General features: G+C 38.5%; 1 protein-coding gene across 1 annotated transcript; it reads right to left on the reverse strand.

Moving 5' to 3' along the window:
* Window positions 1-2108: 2108 nt before the first annotated feature.
* KRT23 (keratin 23) lies at window positions 2109-17506 on the reverse strand. The gene is made up of 8 exons (XM_027824454.3): window positions 17053-17506; window positions 13192-13274; window positions 11489-11645; window positions 8349-8510; window positions 8130-8255; window positions 5604-5824; window positions 4280-4308; window positions 2109-2872 (listed from the first exon to the last, which is right to left on the reverse strand). The coding sequence occupies exons 1-8, from the start codon at window positions 17467-17469 to the stop codon at window positions 2769-2771; spliced, it is 1299 nt and encodes a 432-aa protein (XP_027680255.1). The 5' UTR covers window positions 17470-17506; the 3' UTR covers window positions 2109-2768.
* Window positions 17507-21217: the final 3711 nt, after the last annotated feature.

The following is a 21217-nucleotide window of genomic DNA, read 5'->3' on the forward strand; positions in this document are numbered from 1 at the left end:
GGCCCAACAAAGAAAATAACAGAACGCCACTAGCCATCACCTTCAGCCCCCAACTAAAACCTCTCCAGCGCATCATCAAGGATCTACAACCTATCCTGAAGGACGACCCATCACTCTCACAGATCTTGGGAGACAGGCCAGTCCTTGCTTACAGACAGCCCCCCAACCTGAAGCAAATACTCACCAGCAACCCCACACCACACAACAAAACCACTAACACAGGAACCTGTCCTTGCAACAAAGCCCGTCGCCAACTGTGTCCACATATCTATTCAGGGGACAGCATCATAGGGCCTAATCACATCAGCCACGCTATCAGAGGCTCATTCACCTGCACATCTACCAATGTGATGTATGTCATCATGTGCCCGCAATGCCCCTCTGCCATGTACATTGGCCAAACTGGACAGTCTCTGCGTAAAAGAATAAATGGACACAAATCAGACGTCAAGAATTATAACATTCAAAAACCAGTCGGAGAACACTTCAGTCTCTTTGGTCACTCAATTACAGACCTAAAAGTGGCAATTCTTCAACAAAAAAACGTCAAAAACAGACTCCAACAAGAGACTGCTGAATTGGAATTAATTTGCAAACTGGACACCATTAACTTAGGCTTGAATAAAGAGAGTGGGAGTGGATGTGTCATTACACAAAGTAAAACTATTTCCCCTTGTTTATTTCCCCCCCTACTGTTCCTCACACGTTCTTGTCAACTGCTAGAAATGGCCCACCTTGATTATCACTCCGAAAGGTTTTTTTCCCCCGCACTCCTGCTGGTAATAGCTCACGTTACCTGATCACTCTTGTTACAGTGTGTATGGTAACACCCATTGTTTCATGTTCTCTGTGTATATAAATCTCCCCACTGTATTTTCCACTGCATGCATCCGATGAAGTGAGCTGTAGCTCACGAAGGCTTATGCTCAGATAAAGTTGTTATCTCTAAGGTGCCACAAGTACTGCCTTTCTATTTCCAGAATGGGCATTTCATTAAAATATACTTTAAAATAATGCTAAAAGTAATATATTTAAAATCTGACATTTAAAAAGTTGTACACAGCAAATGCCTAATTGACCTTGTTTATATACAGTAACTCCTCATTTAAAGTCATCCCAGTTAACGTTGTTTCGTTTCTGATCAATTAGGGAACATGCTCGTTTAAAGTTGTGCAATGCTCCCTTATGACATCGTTTGGCAGCCACCTGCTTTGTCCACTGCTGGATCTAGCTGGTGGGGGATCTAGCTGGTGGGGGCTTGGAACCAGGGTGGAGCGGAGCCCCCCCATCAGCTCCCCACTCCGCTAAGTTCCCTGTGCAGCAGCTGCCCAGCAGGCTATCAATTGCTCGAAGTTCAGCTTTCCCTCCCCCCACTGCCATGTGCTGCTCCTGTCCTCTGCCTTGGAGCTGCTCCCAGGAGCCTCCTGCTTGCTGTGCGGGGGGGTGGAGGGGAGGGGCTAATGTCAGCATGTTCCCCTGCTCTTGCACCCCGCTTACCCCTTCTCCATATAGAGCAGGGTGGGGACACAGACGGAGAGAGACAGAGAGCTTGGGGCAGCAGCTGCTGTCTCAACTTCCTGATCGACTTAATAAGACAATGTACTTAAGAGTGGGGTCAGCGTACTAAACGGGTCAATGCGCATCTCTCTCTCCCTCTCTCTCTCCCACACACAGGGTGTGTGTCTCTGTCTCCCATGCTGTCTCCCCTCCCTCCATTCATGCTGCCTTATAGAGTGTGAGGCTACATTAACAACGTGTTAAACCTTGAGGTCTCAGCCAAAAGCAAGTTAATCGTTTAGCAGTAAGGCATTCCCTGGGAAATATCCCACCCTCTAACTTCACCACCTCATCCAAGCTTCACAATCCTCATAGCTGTGTACAGTATTAAATTTTGTTTAAAATGTGTGCTCTGTGTGTGTGTATATATATATGTATATATATGCATGTATATACATATATATATACACACACACACACTTTTTTGTCTGAAAAAAATTTCCCTGGAACCTAACCCCCCCTATTTACATTAATTTTTATGGGGAAATTGGATTCACTTAACATTGTTTTACTTAGTCGTATTTTTCAGGAACATAACTACAACGTTAAGCGAGGAGTTACTGTACATGGCAAGTGTAGGATTTTGTGCACAATGTCAACCCTTTTCTTTGATTATTTTGATGATTGATGATGATGTTACCATCCAGCCTCACGCTTGCCCAAGACACACAAGGTTTTCAGGCCTCTTGGATCTGCCTCCCTCTAATTTTTTAATATAAAAAAACAACTACCAGCGAAAGTATTTGAATAGAGTTTATTACAGGTCATGAGGTTTATTGTTAAAGATAAAACGTAATTGAGACTGACAGAGAAGGTGGAAAATTATTAAATTCACATTAAGTTAGTCAGTTTGGAAAACAATATGTCAATTATAGAAGGTCAGCAGATTCCTGGCGCTGGTGAGAAATGTATACCACATTCAGTACCAACATTCCCAAGTCATTTTCATTATCTATGAAAAAGATATTTCATTATCTTTTCTTCCATGTCTTGGTGGATAAAAGAATTTTTCTTTAAAAAAAAAAAACACAAAAAACCCATCTAGCTCTTATATAACACTTTTCATCTGTGGATCTCAAAGTGCTTTACAAAGAAGGTCAGTATTATGCTGATTTTCCACAAGGAGAAACTGAAGCACAGAGCATGAAAGATTTGCACCAAGGCCACATATTAGGCCATTGGTAGAGCCAGGGCCTAGTATGCCCCTTGCTTCACATCTGCTGGTCAATTTCATTTATGGTGGAGGACACCACCTGCCCATTCACGCTGTCCTGTGTGATTGTTTTGATCTTTCGACTGGTCGTTCCAGCGTATTCTGAATGGAAGTAAATAAGAGATTTATTAGGCAAGAGGAGTACTGAAAAGAAACTAAGCAGGGGAAAATTTGCTTTTGTACATAGTTTATGGGCCAGATCCACAGATATGGTAAATTGTCATAGTTCTCTTGAAGTAATTGGAGCTATTCTGATTTATACCAGCTGACAATTTAATCCTATATGTTCGTTGGCCCTGACCTGGCCTAGCCATGAAGAGATTTTCTGGGGTAGTATAGTTCATAAATAGGTTTCTGGTATGTGATGTGAATGGTGAAATTTTTCTGTTTGAGCGGCTATTCAAAAGTTGTGTATGTTTCACCTTTGGCTTGACATGGCAAGATTCTTATGCTCTATGTTTTTAAATTGGTATTGAAGCAGGGTACAAACTGATTTCCAGTCTCTAATGCTGGTTTCTGACCCTGCTAGGACTAAATAGTCAGCCGTAGCTTCAGGTTTTTCACTGTCACTTTGTGGACACAGCTATTTGCTCTTGCAAAAATTAGTATGCACCTTTTATGCAAAACAAACACAACCACTCGGTGCTTGCATACTGAGTATTTAGGCACCAATTCACAAAGGCAGATTTTTTCCCATACGCAGAATGGAGTGATGATAGTTCACCTTTAGGTTATCACATAAATAGAGATACTTGCCCACATCTCTAGCCAAAGTGTCTTAATGTGTCTAAAAGAAATGTGAAAAAGAAAATGTTGTCTATAGATATGGAGACAGCATTGACTTGCACCTGGCACAAACAGCCCAGAACTTACTGGCTAAAACCAAAGGGGTTGCTACTTTTTAGCTTGCCTTGTGGAGCTGCTGTTCCTGTTATGGACCATGAGGGCCTGAGCTAGAGTTTCAGCTGTGGATGAAGTATTTCAGTAACTGGCGAAGTCTGTACCAAGAAATGGCTACAAGCTGGTGGACACAGCAGCATACACTGAGGATATGTCTGTGCTGCAATAAAAAGGTGTGATTGCAGCTCAGGTAGACATACCCATGCTAACTTTAATCTAGCTAGAACAGCTAAAAATATCAGTGACGCTGCAGCAGGACTGGTTTCATTGCAAGCTCTTACCCAAGTGGATTGGGTGCACTTGTATGTGTTCATATTCCTAGCCCACATCTAGCTTCACTGTTACTTTTAGCTGGAGTAGTTAGATTAAAGGTAGTACAGGTATGCCTACCTGCTCTCTAATCACACCTTCTGTTGCAGTGTAGACAAACTGACTGAAATTCACCCCTGCATGAGACATATATGCACCAGTTAAACCATATCAAAATGTGGCTTAAGTGGGACTTAAGTGGTGCATAAGCTTTGCATAGACGCTCCACACAGGAATAAATTTCACTGAAAGCGAATGTGATTGGTATTTACTATAGAAAACAAAATAAGGAGTTTTTACCTTTAGTGCTTGATTCAAAGTTTTTTGTTCTGTAAAGATAATATAATGAAGGTAAAATAAATGAATGTTCTCAGTTCAAGTATCCATTCATATATCCATCAATGGTATTTCTAATGTGACCATCATACCAATATCTAAAGGGCAAAAACAAAAACTGACCACATACATTTTTTACCATGAGGGATTTTGCTCTTCATTACTCTTAGGTCCAGCCACTTTTACTTTGAATGCCCCCCTTTGTTTTTTACTGTTACTTTTCCTCAAAAGCAACATCTTTCATCATGTCCTATAAATGGTTAGTGTTGGGCCCATTGTGGTTTCTGATAAGGAGTTCAATATTTGGAGGGAGAGTGCTCTCTGGGAGGTTCAGCAGCAGAGCTGTAAATTACTACTAATAACCTTCCTCCATCTGGTTTGTTAATGGCCAGGTTTCATGTGTTTGAAGCAAGTTGTGTATTTTAATTGACAGAACAAAGAACTGTGAGCTAAGAGGTTTCTGAATGCAGAGATTCATAGAAGTCAAAGAATGGATAGAATAGATAATTCATTAGTGAGGGGCAAAACTTCAGAGATGTGCTATGGAGGCAACTGTGAATTTGGATGATTATCCAAACATATCTCCATTCTTCTTTTTAGACAACAAATAGAGCTGAAAATAAAAAAAAAAAGACTATGCATTTTTCTGAGTCCAACTGAATCATACACAGTGTAAGAACATAGTAACAATTTTGTTTTAGTTACATTTTGTGTGTGTGTGTGTGTGAGAGAGTATTTAACAAAATAACTAAATTATCACAGCCCTGAAGAATCTAGCCTGGGTGTTAGACAGTACGCAGCACATTCTGTTACAAGACTTTGAGATGCTTCAGTTACTGCAGGGTGGATTCTAGCTTTGTGTAATGCATTTCTCTTGTCTGCGCCTTGGTTGCCTTACCTATAAAATCGAGTTAATTAAATGTATTTACCTTACATGGATATTGTGAATTTATTTTTTTATATATTTCTAAAGTACTCAGAGTCTGGGATGGAAGTTACTATACAAATACAAAATATTATTATAATTAAAGTATCCCAATTACTAGACACAAGAGCAATACATGCAGATATTTGTTAAATAAATTTAGTTAATCAAAATAATATTGATGCAAGTTTCACTGTGCAGTAAGTGTCTCATGTGGATTTTATTATGGTCCATACACATAAAAATACCAATGTTTACTACCATCTTCATGGTGCCCACAGGTACTGAGTAAACAAATAAATAAATTATATAAACATAAGGACTCCCCTCTCCTCTACCCAAATTAGGCTAGCTTTGTCTTACCCATCAACATTTCTCTCCAGGAGCTGACGATAAGTGGAAATCTCCTTTTCCAGGCGGGTTTTGATCCCAAGGAGGATCTTATACTGATTGTTCTGGCACTTGATATCTTGGCGGAGTTGACTCAGCTCTTCCTCGCAGTTGGAGATGAATTGTTGTATATTCTGGAGCTGAAATGTGTAGTGAGCCTGGGTCTCGGCCAAGGTACCTTCGAGGGCATATTTCTGGAAGAGCAGAAAATAACAATACTAGTATAATTATTTATGAGGTGGCTACAGTGTGTCCTGTACAAAAATACCAGACGGCATGGTCCCTAACCAGAAGAGCTTCCAAACTTAAGGCTCTAGTCCTTCAAACATTTAAGTTACATGCATGACTACTCATGTAAGTAATTCCATTGAAATCAGTAGGATTACTCACATGAATAAAGTGTTGCATGTGCATAATTGCGGGAGTGGAGCCTAAATCATCCCATCTCTGTTCTCCATGCTCAAAGGATAACTGAGTCGGTCTTTAAGGAAATCTTGGAATGGCCTTTTGATCCCACCTGACTTGCACTCTGACAATCTCCATAATTATGCACAATCCTCACAAAAAGGTATAAAAATTAATTTTTGCATTGTTGACTAATATATGCTGGCTAGCATATGTATTTATCTATCTATGCATTAAGCAATAATAACATTAAGCACAAATATTGTAACAGTGATACACATTAAACTGGCCTATACAATAATCCTGTTACCGTATTCTAAGTATACCATAACTCTTTGCATTTGATTAGGTAGGCAGTTGGCACAAACAGAAAGGAAACTTGCAAAATCAAGGTACAATTTGTTCCATGTCTTAGTACATGCTAGGGAAGTACCTTCATTGACCAGTACCTGGAATGATAGTATCCCCCCCCCTCCCCCCACAAAAAAAAATAAGGAAGGGACAGAACAACAAGTTAGAGAACTGAGACAAATTGATGGATTAGATTTTTAGTGATGTGTAAAGAGATGTGTAACTTGTAAAATCATCCTATAAATAATACCAGCTGAAAAGTGTAGCACGGAGAGCACACCATCTATGTACGATGAATGTGACATTGCTACACAGGACGGCTCTTTGTAGCCTGGTATCATATAGAACCTTTCCCTGTACCATATTAATAAACCTGACTGACATTGGTTATTTGGTGTCTAGAGTATATTTCATAATGAATCAGTGTGGTCAAACAATTGATTATACAATTTATCAACAGCAGTAATGTAATAATAATACTTAGCACTTTTCTGGCCTGATTCACCACCGTGTTGCTTCACTTTTACAACAATGTAGCTCCTGTTTTAAACAGAATTACACTGGCATAAAACTGCATTCATACTGGGATCAGTCAGGCCCTTCTCAGACATTAACTATCATAATCAATCTGAAATTGGTGTCCACAAGGACTAAGTAAACATAAATAAATCTCAAGTTAAATCTTAGAAATATTTCCTCTTTCTGGATATAACTTTTTAATATGATCTTCACAGGTCATTTATTTTTTTCTTAACCTCTGCAAAAGTTATTAACATAACATTGACATATCCAGAATTCTTTTTTTAGAAAGGTGAAATGTTAAGGTTATATTTTCAGCTCAATTATGAGAATTCCTCTGACTCTTTGTTTTTACAATGGTCTAAAATGAAAAGGAAAACAATAGGTTGACACCAAATGTGCATTTTATGATGTAATTTTCTAAATGGAAAGATTATATCTGAGGTGTTAGCAAATCACAAAGGATAATTTTTGATTAGTTTAAAAAAGGGAGGCAAATGGCACATATACAATGTACATATACATACATTTATACAATGTATAAATGTACATTGTACATGTATACATTTATACAATGGCACATAGAATTTTTCTAACCTTAGATTACTGACTTTGGAAGTTACGGATTTCCTCTCTCTGGAGTTGTAAAATACACTTTTATATTTTGTAAATGAGACATTTCTTGGACCATTTTGTCAGTTTTCCTCTTATTATACAGTATTACTCCAAGCTTGCCATGTCATGGACACAGAAGCTTTAATCTCTGGGAAGTCTGAGGAATTCTTAAGATTTTCAGCCAATATTCTTCCTACTGTGTGTGACTGTTGGTAGCAGGATTTCACATATCATATGATCTTCCAGACCTGACATTTGGACCAATAGGCAAACTCCTCAGCCTTCCCCTTCCCCCCGACTGGAGCACCTTGCTGGCTGGCTTCCAGGTCATCTCACCCATTTCCTCCTGTTTCCTCCATGTGCAGTCACAAGAAGGGAAGTATCTAATGAATTTTCTATGTGGTGACGGTATAACAGTCTTCTTTGCAAGTGTCCATGGGTTTAAATATAGGCAAAAGGGGTCAAATTCTACTTTCATTTATATATAACTCCACAGAAGTCAATGTCGTTGCATGGGTGTGAATGAGGGCAGAATCTGGATGTAGGTATGCGTTCCTGGAAAACTTATTGGATAAAAAGTGACCTGCCATTGATTTCCCCAGAAGATACCTTGCTAAATTGTGCCTGCAACTCAATCTCCAAGGCCTGAAAAGTTCGCCTCAGGTTCTTGATTTCACCCTCCTTGCTCTGTATTTCTTCTGGGCTGATGTTTGCCACTGGGGACACAGTTGCAGTCTGTGGAGCAAAAGTAATTGATACTGGTCAATCTTTTATGAAAATAGGACTCTGTGAAACCAGCAGAAGGAAGTTTGATTATTCCTTTGTTACCTGCTCTTTGTACCAGACCTCAAGGTCTTGGCGGTTCTTTTCAATAATGGCTTCATAATCCTCTCTTATCCCTGCTAAAATCTTGGCCAAATCTTCTTGCAGCACTGCATTCACTTGCACATTGACCTTGAAATCCTGTGATGAATGATGCGCCCCCATATCCTGTTCATATTAGCAGAGAAGAGAAAATAAGACACATTTATGAAAATGATGACAAAGAATTCCCCATTCTCACCTTGTCCCCTTCATTCCTATTTTCAGTAAGTAGCACTAAAAGATTAGTCTCCTTATAGTGAATTAATTGTTATACACACAGTTAACAACTGCTTATATCATACTAGTTTGACCTGGATAATCCTAAAACACACAGTGATTTAATTTAAAAAGAGCAATCTACTTAAATTATTTTTTTAAAAAGATTATTACTTTAGACTTCCAGCAGAAAGACTCTCACCTACCTATGCTTTGTGGTCTCTTAACTTCTTACTAAAAGCTTGTATTTTCATACCATTTCTCTGGTCAGCCAGGAAAGTGCACTGCCTGCACAGACTCTTCATGTATAATAAGGGAACACACACATCTGGGTTTTCGCATCTACTCGTCTGACTGATTCCAGACCCACCTTTTGGAACACTATTTTATCATATGACAATGTGAGTAAATTATTGTGCAGAATCAGCTGAAACAAAGACAATCATGGAAGCTCCCAAACCATTAGGGAATTCCAATTGGCTGGAAAGGAAGTTGATTTTATTCCTGTTGCAAAATTCCATAATGGAAGAGTTCATTTCCTAAAAAATGTACGTGATTTTTGTTTGTCAGCAGCACAATATATATTTAATCTGCAAAATATATGACAAGCCATCAAGGCAGATGTGGAGCCCTCCATGTAATAAGAATGCTTTGGGGTTTTTTTACAGTGTAGATGCCAGATCCAATCAGTTTTACTTCACTAGTCTCACACCCATATCAGTCAAAATATTAAACTCTTATAAAGGTTGCCTCATTACAACCTACAAACCCCTCCCCCACTTTCTTGCTTTGTTGGCATACTTAACAGAGAACCTAGTGCTGGAAGTATGCCTCCATAGACAAGCTGTTCATTCTGATATCTTTATACCAATACTTTTGAGATGTGGCTATCCCCACCTCGCTGGTTGCTGGGGCTTCTGTTCACCAGAGACTGGTGCAGACAATCTGCAAGACCTATTGATTGCTTTTTTAAAAATTAATATTCTGTTGGTGAAAGATGTTCTACTGAGAATCCTGGAGACTGAAGTCCTCTATATCCACAAAACAGGTACAGCATGGACAAGAGCAGTGCAAACTTCCCCCAGGTCATCCACTAACATGACTCCATGGAAAGACCACCTCTTGGGTGATAAAATAGTTTGTTCTCCACTTGAGATGGATGATTTTCTAGATAAATTCAGTTGTTCTTATGGGTCTGCAAACTAGTCTGGCCTCAATAAGAGCCAGTATATCTTTATCTAAAATGTGACTCAAACCAGAGCTCAAAACTTTTTTGGGAGGTTCAGTAAAGTTTAATTAAATATTGTGGATAGGTAATGTCATGGTGTATCTGACATGGCCAAACCCAGCAGCCTGCTTCTGCTCCTGATGACTTCAGTGCATGTAGGACTGGGTCAGAGAACTCAACAAAAAACTTGTTCTCATAATATTTCTAGAATTAAGACACTTGAAAGAAGTATTGCCACATTTGGATGTTTATCTGAATGGAACTTGAAACCATCCAGATTCATTCAGCTCTAATTATAATTTCACCTTTCAGAGAATACATAGTATTTATGAAACTATAGCCAAGTTTACAAGAGAAGACTACAAAAATTCCGTGTAATTACTAGAGGAGCAGTCAAATTAAAACATATAATTACTCTGTAAACACCATAATTATAGCACAAGTCAAACAGGTTTGGTAAAATTCTCTTCAGTGTAGCATAATCTCATGTTTTAAATACTTTTTCTGGGGAGCTTTTGAAAATGGTAACACTCCAAGATATGATACTACAGCATTTGAAATGCAGACTGACTGGACACAGTAACATCCTTCTTGGTTGTCCTGCTTCCAAAAACTGTTAGTATATAGCCCATTAATATTTCTGGGTACACAAGTGAGTCAGCCAATCGAAGTCTGATCTTTTACTATTTACCCTTTGGATTTCTGTTCCACTTTTTAAAAAAACGATGATCACTGAGCAGGATACTTGGTACCTAAGGACAACAGTACAGCAGTCAGCATGAAAATGTCATGTTGTCAAGCAGTGGCACAGTGCTGTGTGGAGGTAGCAACATATACAGCACAACAACAAAGCGAGAATTAAGAGTGGTAAAGTTTAATTGTCAAGGCTTAAGTACATTAAGTACTATCTATTTAGCTGTGTTTAGAGCTTTGGAAAAGTAATTAATTTTCACTTGGGAGGGATTTGTGCAAACATTTTCTTCAATTTTGATCTGTCTGTATTCATTCTTGCCCAAATCTCTTTCAAACTTTCATTGTGAACTTTGGGTTCAGATGAAACCAAAATCTCAAAGCAAACCTCCTTTGTAGAACTGACATATCCAGAGTATGAGGGTAAATCTGGGGGCGAACACACCAGTAACAATCATTTCATACATTAGGAATCACAATATATAATCTGAATAATTTCACCACATTGCTAGTATCTGCTTTGCTAACCCTAAACATGAATGGTGCTGTATCAGCTAATGATAATAATAATCTCAGTGGTTTTCATCTGCAATCACTGTACAAATATTATATAATTTCTCACACTATTCCTGTAAGATAGGCAAGTTTTATTATCTTCGTTTTACAGGTGGGGTAAATGAGAGGCAAACAGGCAAAATGAACTTTCCAAGGACATACAGTGAGTCATTGTCCTATCTAGGATTAGAATTAAAGAAGTCCAATCCCAATCCACTAGATCATGTATAATGCAAACTCTGGGTTGGACCCAACTCTCATTGAAGTCCATGGAAAGACTCCCATTGACTTCAGTGGGAACACAAGTGGGCCTTGAATTATCTGCCTCATTTTTAGGATGTAGATATTACACAAACTTCTCCATTCATTAGAAAAACTGTATTAGTTAGGATTTTAGAGTCTAGATTTCTCCTACCTTCTCATGGTCTTTCTTCCTGAGGATCTGCTCTTCCTGGATGGCTTCAATCTCCAGTTCCAGATCTGTCGTGACAATGGTCAGGTTGTCAAGTTCCTTACGCAGGTTCTCAACACTGATTTGCATTCCCTGCCTGAGAGACTGCTCCGCCTCATACCTTTACCAGGAAAAAGGAGGCAAAACATGCATGCTGAGAACAGTGTGAATTCATGAGTTCTCTATGAATAGCATCAAAGAGAAGCAAATGCTCGGGCAAATCACAAGAAAGTAGGCTCTTTGAAAACATATTCTTTGCTATTTCTTAGAAATCCTTTAAAATGAAATGTCCCCATACCATTCCCTTATATGATAAATGGAAATGACCAAGATAGCATTTTCTTAATTTTCTTGTTTGTGACTAGCACAGCTCTAGAAATAGGGGTTTCAAAACTCAGAAAAAAATTGCTATTAGGGATCTTAAAACAGCATCTATAATTTAATGTCTCCTGCAGTTTGCCCCAGAGTGATTGCCATACAGTCCAGGTGAAATCACTGTGTGTAAAAATTGCTTAAAAACTAGCTAGTAATATCCTTTAAAACTCTTCAAGTTAGCCACATTTAGGAAGTTGCACCTCCAAGGCAAAAACAAAAAGGCAAAAACAACACTTGAAACTGGTACTGCGGTTACTTTCAGTTCTGGAACAGCCTTTGATTCTCTGATTGCTCCCCAAGCTCAGATATAAGAGAAACCAAAATCTCTTTCTCCCTCTAATTTTCATGGGGTCAACTAATGTTTCCTCCAACTAATTCACCAGACTCTCTTCAGAATGCGATAATCACACAGAATTCCTATTCTGCACATCATTCCCTTCCATTTAAGAAGCTTCACAGTTCCAATTTTTAGTGGCGCCGCTCAGTGAAATATTTTGGTAACTAGTAATGAAGTGAAAGGAAGCACAGAGAATGTATGGGATAGTGACTTGGGCTTTTGAGTCTTAAAAGAAAAAAGTCATTTTTAAAAAATATTGCCTTATAGTGCTAGGCCACTTAAGTGACTGAGCTTCTTTTGCTGAATGGAGGATTCTGTTCAAGGTCCATCAGAAACTAGCCTACAATAATGTAAATTCCCTCATGTGCGTATATTTGCCTGGAAGTTTGCAGTTCAAATTAAACTATTCAGGTTTCTTAGATTTTCCTGAAAAAAGTCTCTTAATACTATTTATTGCCCATTGAGATGGTACACGAGTGGTTCATCAGGAACTGATTCAATTATTGTGGCAACCCCACTGTGGAGACCAGCAGAAGGTAGTGAGGGAGAGGGGCATGCTAGGGGTCAGGAAGAATGAACTGAAGACCACAGGAGACAGAATAATTTGGTTGAATTCGGGGAGAGGATGAGGTGCAGACCAGAGTTAATTTGTATTCAGCCTTACCGTCTATACATACTTTTTGTGATAGGAATTAAACACCTGCAGTAAAACCTGCTCTTCAGGCCCTGATCTACGATTCATAAACAGAGTGACTCGTGATTGTTCAGCAATCATTTGTAATTTTAACATTAAGTTCTCATCTCTCTATTATTTTTGCTGTACATTCATTTTATTGATCAGATGTCTCCAAAGAACTTCACCAGAAACAAGTTTTATTATATTATCAGGGACAAAGCCTGGATTTATTTCCTTTCACCCTCCTTACAAATATGAAGAAGCCAAGAAAGAACTTACTTGAGACTCAAATCTTCAGATGCTATTTTAGCATTATCAATATTCAGAAGAATACTGGCATTGGTGATCTTGCCATCCTCAATCTGTAAACCACAGACACTGAGTTAAGTTCCCATAGATATGCCATATAGTGGATGTCTTTCGCTATTCTGCCGTTCCTATTGTTTGACGTGTGAATGGATTTAGAGTAAAATTTTCAAATGCCCCTTAGTGACTTGGGCCCAGATCCTCAAAGATTTTTAGGTGTATGTAACTCCTTAGGAGCCTAAGCCCCACTCTCAAAAGTGACTTAGGTGTTTAGGAACCTAAGTCTCACTGAATGTCATCTCTTGCCCATGTTAAGACTACCCACAAAGTGAAATTAGTTAGTGACAATTCCAGTGGTGGCTTGTGTGATGTGGAAGCCTGCTCTGAAGGAACAGAAGTAAGAGCACTAGCTCATTTTACAGAAGATACTGGGCCATCAAAGGGTAATGGCTTTCAGTCACCACCAACCTGGGATAGGTTTGAACACTGATGTGAATGTGAAAGGCTCAATATTCCATTCCAAATCCTTAAAAGCAATCCAGTTCACTTAAACCCATTAATTTAATATATAATTAGCATGAACTAAGAACTGTGACATATCAAGTCTTTTATTAATTAAGGGGGAGGAGGAGAAAAGAGGTAATCACAGGGAAATTTCTCACTTCAGCCTTTACTAAACATTTAGATGGCAATAAAAGGTGAAAATATTCCTAAAATCAGAAATAGCTTTATCCAGTGAAAGAATTCCCAGTAGTTTTTCAAATAAAACTTTCTGCACCTAGTCAGCAAGAAACCAGGAAAAATAAAACATGACAAAAATATCTTGAAGTGCTCCAGGTTGACTTTTGAATGGAAAAATCAAGGTGTCCTTGGAATGCATTAATCAATCAATAATACAGAATACGCAGTACATTCCTGATCAATTACAGCACATTTCAGGTTTTGCCCTAAGGCATAATGAAGGCCAGCTGAGAAGTACAATAATATCCTAAATGTTGGGCAGTCTGGGGTTTGTTATTGCTGGCAAGGAAAAGAAATAAAGAAAATAATTGAACCCATTTCCCGAGCATTATGGATTATACTGTGGAGGAGCATAATTGAGAGCCGATCAGAAAGCTCCATTAGTGTCTTGAGTTATGTAACCATTTTATAATATAGCAAATCAACAATAAAAATAATGACATTGTAAGGGCGTAGTGTAAAAGAGACTCTGTCCGTGGCATCTAAAAGGCTAGTTGCTGCTGATTTTGAAATGTGGACATCTATCTGCTTAGAAGTAGACTGAGCCTTTCAATTTGTGTTACAGTGAGCATGAAACAGCCATAATTTAACAACTTTCCATCTCTAATGTCAACACTAAACCCTATTGTTTGAGGCTGCAAAGATAGATTTGACAAAGCACTAGATAATATGCTGAAAGGCCTGTATCATTTGTACCATACGCACTGAGGTGGGAGGTGGGAGCTGTTAGCTTAGGAAACTGAAAATGCCAGGTTTTATTGTAAGGAGGGATCTTGATTATGAAGAGCATACAGCTAAAATAGCAGTAAAGTCCTCAACAGAGAGGCATCGTCAGGCAGTAAATATCTGCAAGCAGTAGTCTAATACCATAACCATTTTACTGCTCTATGGATGTATGATAGATATTCAGAAAAGTTCTTTTTGGACATATTCCACATTCAATCAGAAAACATGGGCACTTTGACTAATACATGATTAATTCATTATGATTAATAAATATTTATTTCATTGTCCTTCACAATGGTGGCAATCATGAGGTTAGCTGGTGTTCCTTCCAGAGTAAACGAAAATTCTGGTTTAAAGCTGTCTGAGGTTCCCACTGTAAATAGCCATCTGATATCCCACCTCCTCTCTGAATGGTATATAAAATATATACTAATAAAATAATACATACTTGGTCTAAGAGGCTTGATGCTAGTAACTACTGGATAACCCACCTTAACTGTGAATGGTAGATACAAGAGTTATTTTGGTGGTACAGTGCTTCCCTCACTTAGAGATTTATCCTGATCAATCCTATGATTTGCGTCTTTTCATCTTTCTAAATTTCTCTTTTCCTTTCTAAAGAAAGGTTCTGGCATGGGTGAATTCTGTAGGTCTGGATTTTCCCCCTGAATCAGAACTTCTCTGGGCTCTCATACAAGACATGAGAAAATCTGTTTAGTTGGAGACCAAGTATTTATCTCTGGTTTAGAGATTTTTTTCTTTTAAAATGAATTCACTGCTGAACTGACAGGCCTGGAGACTGATGACCTGTTTTTATCCTAAGAACAGGCCAAGGCAGCAGTAGAACTAGCTTTCCTTATGCATTGCCTGGGGCCAGTGTCCCTCATCTTCTGCCTGAAGGGAACACCTTTAGCAGTGAGAAGGAAGTTTTATCTATGTTTATTCAATCCCAGGCCTCCCTACCGTAAATCAGCAAAGGTGCCAGTTAATGCCAATGTCCAGGTATCTCTGGAAAAAAGTTCTCAAGATCATAAGAAATCCTAACCCATTCCAAACAAAAAGTGCCATTTAAAAACTAAACACACAGCATTGTTGAGTAGCTTTGCTTCTTGCCTTATATGGTCACGTAAAGTTAATTATTTTGATTAGTCACAGGATGATTACTGAGTTAATTAGGTTTTATTATGTATGCAGATTAATATTATTCTTACATTTTTAGATACATGAGTTTGAAAGACATATTGTTGAACGCTAATATGCAATAGTGGTGGGAACCATAAATTCACTTTTTAGTTACAGTGAAAACATGCCAAAGAGTATTTGTCAGTTTTCATATTTGTCAGTATTTGCTGTTTTCATAATTAGAATGGACATTTCATTTTTCTGTTTTATTTGGATATGCTCATTATAATTCCTGCTCCACCACCACAGAAATCAGTGAATGAAATACATAGCCTGTGTGAATGTGTATTTCTGCTCATTCCATTACAAACATATTGTGAGCTCTTCTATGTTTGTTATTTCCTGAGGCATTGCAAAATCTATTCCCTTCAAAAGTGCTATATTGGGAATGTTGGTGACATCATTTTTGCATGTGATTTCAGGAATGATTTCATTACTTGGCTATGGGTATCTTTGGTATAGCCAAAGCCTGCTGCAAGGAACTTCTAGATAGGAGGACGAACAGTTGTAGGTAATGGTTTCTATATGGCATCTGCTGACTGACTCATATTTCTAGACTACACACTAGACATTTATGGTTTTTCGATATAAAACCTACAAGATTTGGATTATTTGGAAGATTTGTAACACCATTGTCAGTGCTCTTAAGGGGCATTCATGAATGACTTTTTGCAGATTTTCTGAACTTCTAACCCCCACATCCTTCTATTTTCTACAATAGGCCAGCTCTTCCCCTTGCTCCAATAGTCCTAGGCAGTCCAACCTGCTTTTCTCCCCCTTTGAAATAAGCCAGGCAGTCTCTTCATTTTCCTGCTTTACAATTTGTCTTTGTGTGATTTACCACACTGGGCATTCAATGAGAACATGTTATGCAAGAAATTGCAGATCTGTCTGCAACTTCAGGTTAAAAACAAAAGAACATTTGACAGCGTTTTAATTTCTTTATATCACAGACATCTACAGACTGACGTACCTCTCTTTTCTTTCCCTCCACCCTTTCCTATCCCCCTCCTGCGTCCTTGAGTGCACAGTGAACTTTTATGCATAGCTCTGGTAACTATTTTCATTAATGTTTCTAATATTTTATTTATGCTTCTGTAAAGGAGGGCTGCCAGCCTGAAGGAGTACCCGGATTCTACAGAGGGGGAATGCAGAATGGCATAGCCAAATGCAGCTCTGACTTACCTGTCCTTGCATGTCAGTGATATTTTGCTCATATTGGTTGAAGTCACGTTTCTTTTCATGAAACCCCTTCTTGTGCCGCTCCAGGATACAGCTCTCCAGCTGAGCATTAGCTGCTTCCAGAGAACGTACCTTTTCCAGATAAGCAGCCAAACGGTCATTCAGGTTTTGCATAGTCTGTTTCTCATTCCCACTCAGAAAGATGCTATCCCCATGGCTCTTGCCAAAAGCTCCCCAAGATACTCCCACTCCAGAGGCCAGCCAGAGGGGCCTGGTGGAGGAAATGGAGTCCGATGTGCCAGTGGCCCCTCCATGTGCACTTGAAGGTCTGTAGGAGCTTCCTAGCAGGGACAAATCACACCCTGCACTACCCCTGTGGGATCCAGAAGAGAACTGGAAACGGCCTTGACTGGAGTTCATGACCACATCTATTAGGGATCTAACACAACGTTTGACTTACTAGCACCGACTGAGCTGTTTCTCAACCTTCCCTAAGCTTTTTTTATGCCTTTCCTTGTGGGAGTTCCCTTACGTGAATGACTGTAGCAACAGGATTGTGTCATCATTAAATATGTGTTTCCTCTTGGTCAATTCTGAACTATTTATGTGTCTGCACACACTGTTGTTGTTTGGAACAACAACTGCATACAATGTTCAGTTATTTGTCTTCTTTTTCCCCCCTTCTTCTTCTTATTATAACAGTGAGGTGTGGCCAGCAGCAGGAGGTGTGGAGCTGGACCAGCTCTGCCTCAGTCTAATCTCTCAGTAAATATGTTGTGTGTTCCTGTCTACGGTGGGAAGAGCGTCTTGAATTACACAGAGTACTAAAGGCCCGAACAGGGTTGGGTTTCCCACATGTCTTTTTAATAAACAGACTTTTTAAATGTCAGTATTTTTATAACAAGCTTTAGAATTTTAACTGCATGTTAAACACCACTTCCTATGAAGCTGTTATGAATGCTTCTAAGAACAAAAAAGGGATAGATACTCAAGTAGTATAAATGAATGAAGCTAGGCCAGTTGATATTAACGGGAGATCTGGCCCGGTGTTACTAACTGCTTTGCTGCTACATTCCACTTGTTCTTTCATGTTGTGCGGGACCAAAGGAGAAAGACCTAATTTCCACTTAAATAGGAACTTAGTATAGCAGGTAGTGATGGGAAAATGTAAAAAGTTTGGAGTTTGAGTTTGTAGAAGAGACACCCAAAACATCAGATGCTTCTCTGAACCTACTCAAAAATTTGCCTGGAAATCTTGTCAGAATGGGCTCCTAAGACATTCCAGTTATTTCCCAAAGTCTGGATAGGCTAGAAATAGTGTGATAACAGTTTTCCCATAATATCAGCTCGTCCACTGTTAGTCCTGAGCTGAACCCAGAATTGCAAAGGCAGCATGAAAATACAAAATAGTGGGGTTTGGGAGTGGCATTGAAGGGAAGATGACTGATCATTTGACATTCAAAGGGGTTTGTTTTAGTTTGGATCCATTTCTAGAAATGGGCAAATGTTCCAGGGGCAGAAGATCTTACTTTTTCCAAACTGGTACATTGGTCAGGACTGGAAGTACATTTTTCTTATTGAATTTGTATGTTAAGCAGCAGTAACATGGTTACAGAATATATACTAGCTCCAGTTTCAGTAGAAATGGCTTCATAAATACTCTAGGATTAAAAAATAAATTCCCCTTGTAACATTTTGGAAGCATACTGTTTGTTTTGGATGTATGTCACTAATTATTTGTGTGATTTGGAGTGATATTAAGTTCTATGTGGAATTGGTTTTGGAGCCAGTAATTAACTTAGTTAAAACATTTTGGGATGTTTGCTTTTCCTTCAAAAATAAACGTTTATTCGGAGGTGTTAGTCCCTCAACATGCTTTCTGTTCTAGCTGTTGCTGTGTGTCAGCTGGAACCATAACAGATTTCCCAGTTTTCTTCATCTTTCCCTTTTCTTTTACCCACCATCCCTCTTAGCACGAAGCATTCTGTTCCCACAAACACCCAAAGATTCAAGAATGCTGAATGCTTTCTGATAAATTATGCTCTTTCAATATATCCAAACATTTCAAAGAAAATTTTTACAATTATTACAAGTGTTTCCTAGTTATTACTGTTTTAAAATAAATCATATATCGGGTTCATTTGTTCCCAAATTACTCTAAATGTTCCCGTTTACTACACATTAGTTTTGATGCCTTGCACCGAGAAATATATAAAACAACCAACTATTAAACTTCAACCAGGACACACAACTGACCCATTTGTTAGTACAGTTTAGATAATATATTAAATTGGATAGCCAGGAAATAGAGAAATCCATCTTTTTAAAAGCTATCCAGTTCTACTCCAGACCTGGGACCATATGGTGGCTGCTCTGATGCATGATTTATTTTAGCTGAAAGATAATCTTTATCTTGTCTACAGAATGGGATGTGAACAATACACTGGCAGTTTCTGCTGCTTTTATTTCAACATTTATGAATAAGGTGGCATCATGGTATGGTAGACTCAACAAAACATGGGAAGACGGAAACTCTTGTCTTCCATATTAATCTCTGCCATTGGCTTACTGCCTGATATTGGGCAAATCACATTCCTTCTTTTTGTGTCAGCTTCTGCATCTGTAGAATAATACTTGCTTATCTCAGGTGGGTAATTTGAGAATGTAGTTTGTATTGTTTGTACACTGCTTTATGTGTATGTGTTTGTGTGTATGTGTGTATGGGGAAATTCTGTTGCCTGCATTACACAGGAGGTCAGACTAGATGATCACAGTGGTCCTTTCTGGCCTTGGAATCTCCGAATGCATGAGACCAGCTCCTCTTTGGGCAGCTTCTTTTGAATAGTAATGCCTGAGAAAATAATTGGCATTGAGCTATGTTTTAACAGATTCCTGTGTTATTTTGCTTTTACTTTGGCATTATCCCATACATCAAAGCTACCACAGAAGTTTGTTTTTTTCCTTAAAACTGCAGACAAACTCATTGATGAAACCAAAACAACAACACTGGCCAAGATTTTCAGAAGAAACCAGTGGTTTTGATAGCCTCAGTTTTTGAGTGCCCTATTTTAAGGGGTCTGATTTTCAGACTGTGGATGCTCAGCACTTTCTGAATGTCAAGCCCCTCTGAGGTGTCACAAGTTGAGCACTCAAAATTTGAGTTGCCCCAAATCACAATTTACTTTTGAAACCTCGGCCAATTGATTTCTGAATGATCTTATGGTGAGTTCTTTCACAACAACAAGCTTTTCCAGTTTTGCATTAATGGAAAGAAACTATGAACATGCATCACGTTCCTCTGACATACCAAAGCATTTGGTCATCTGTATTTATGCATCTGCTGCAAGAAGAGTGTCTATTATATAACTAAATGTTTTATCAGCTAGCTTTTCTGTCTTTTCACAGGTGTATTGATACTAGAGAGAATAACAATGTTGTGTGGCCATAAAAATATATATAGTTGAAATCTACCTTCAAATTACTTCCTAAAGCCTTCCCCTTTATCATCTCTATGTTAATAATCACCCTCATTGTAGAACTATGAGTGAGAGAGAAGATTTAAATACAATACTCCTACTTGTCATGGTGGGCACTCTTCACTTAATTACATCTCTGCCTATCAGCACCTAGAAATGCCTCTCTTCTACTTCATTCTCAGCTTTGTACTTCACACATTTATCCTTAAGAAACTATCATTACATCATTATTTTGGATGTAATTATCAGTTTATCTCCATTAATCTATCATGTCTTTACTGTTTAGACATACTCAGGAGGATTAAAATTTCATTTCAGTTTACCTAAATTTATCTTGCTTGGAAATTTCTAATCTAGCCTAAAGGAAAATAAGCCTCACTTCTCAATAGATCCTTAATAGGCTTGTAAAAAATTCATGTGTTCTTGTTGAAAGGCTAGAATCACTTAAGGATTTTTCATTTCCCCTTATGAGTCTCCTTTCTTGCCATCACTACAAGTTTAAATATGTGTCTTTCCTCTTTCTCTCCATGTCTCTGTACATAATTTTACTTACAGAACTTCACTGCTCTGCTTGTGCTTTTGTCAGCTTCCTCTTCTCCAGAGGGTCCCAAACTGCCACTGGTTGATCACATAGTTCTGGTTCTCCTCTTTATTTTCAGCTGCTAAATCTCATTAAAATAAGCTGATAGACA

Source organism: Chelonia mydas, chromosome 27 (genome assembly GCF_015237465.2).
Source record: "Chelonia mydas isolate rCheMyd1 chromosome 27, rCheMyd1.pri.v2, whole genome shotgun sequence".
Lineage (NCBI taxonomy): Eukaryota > Metazoa > Chordata > Testudines > Cheloniidae > Chelonia > Chelonia mydas.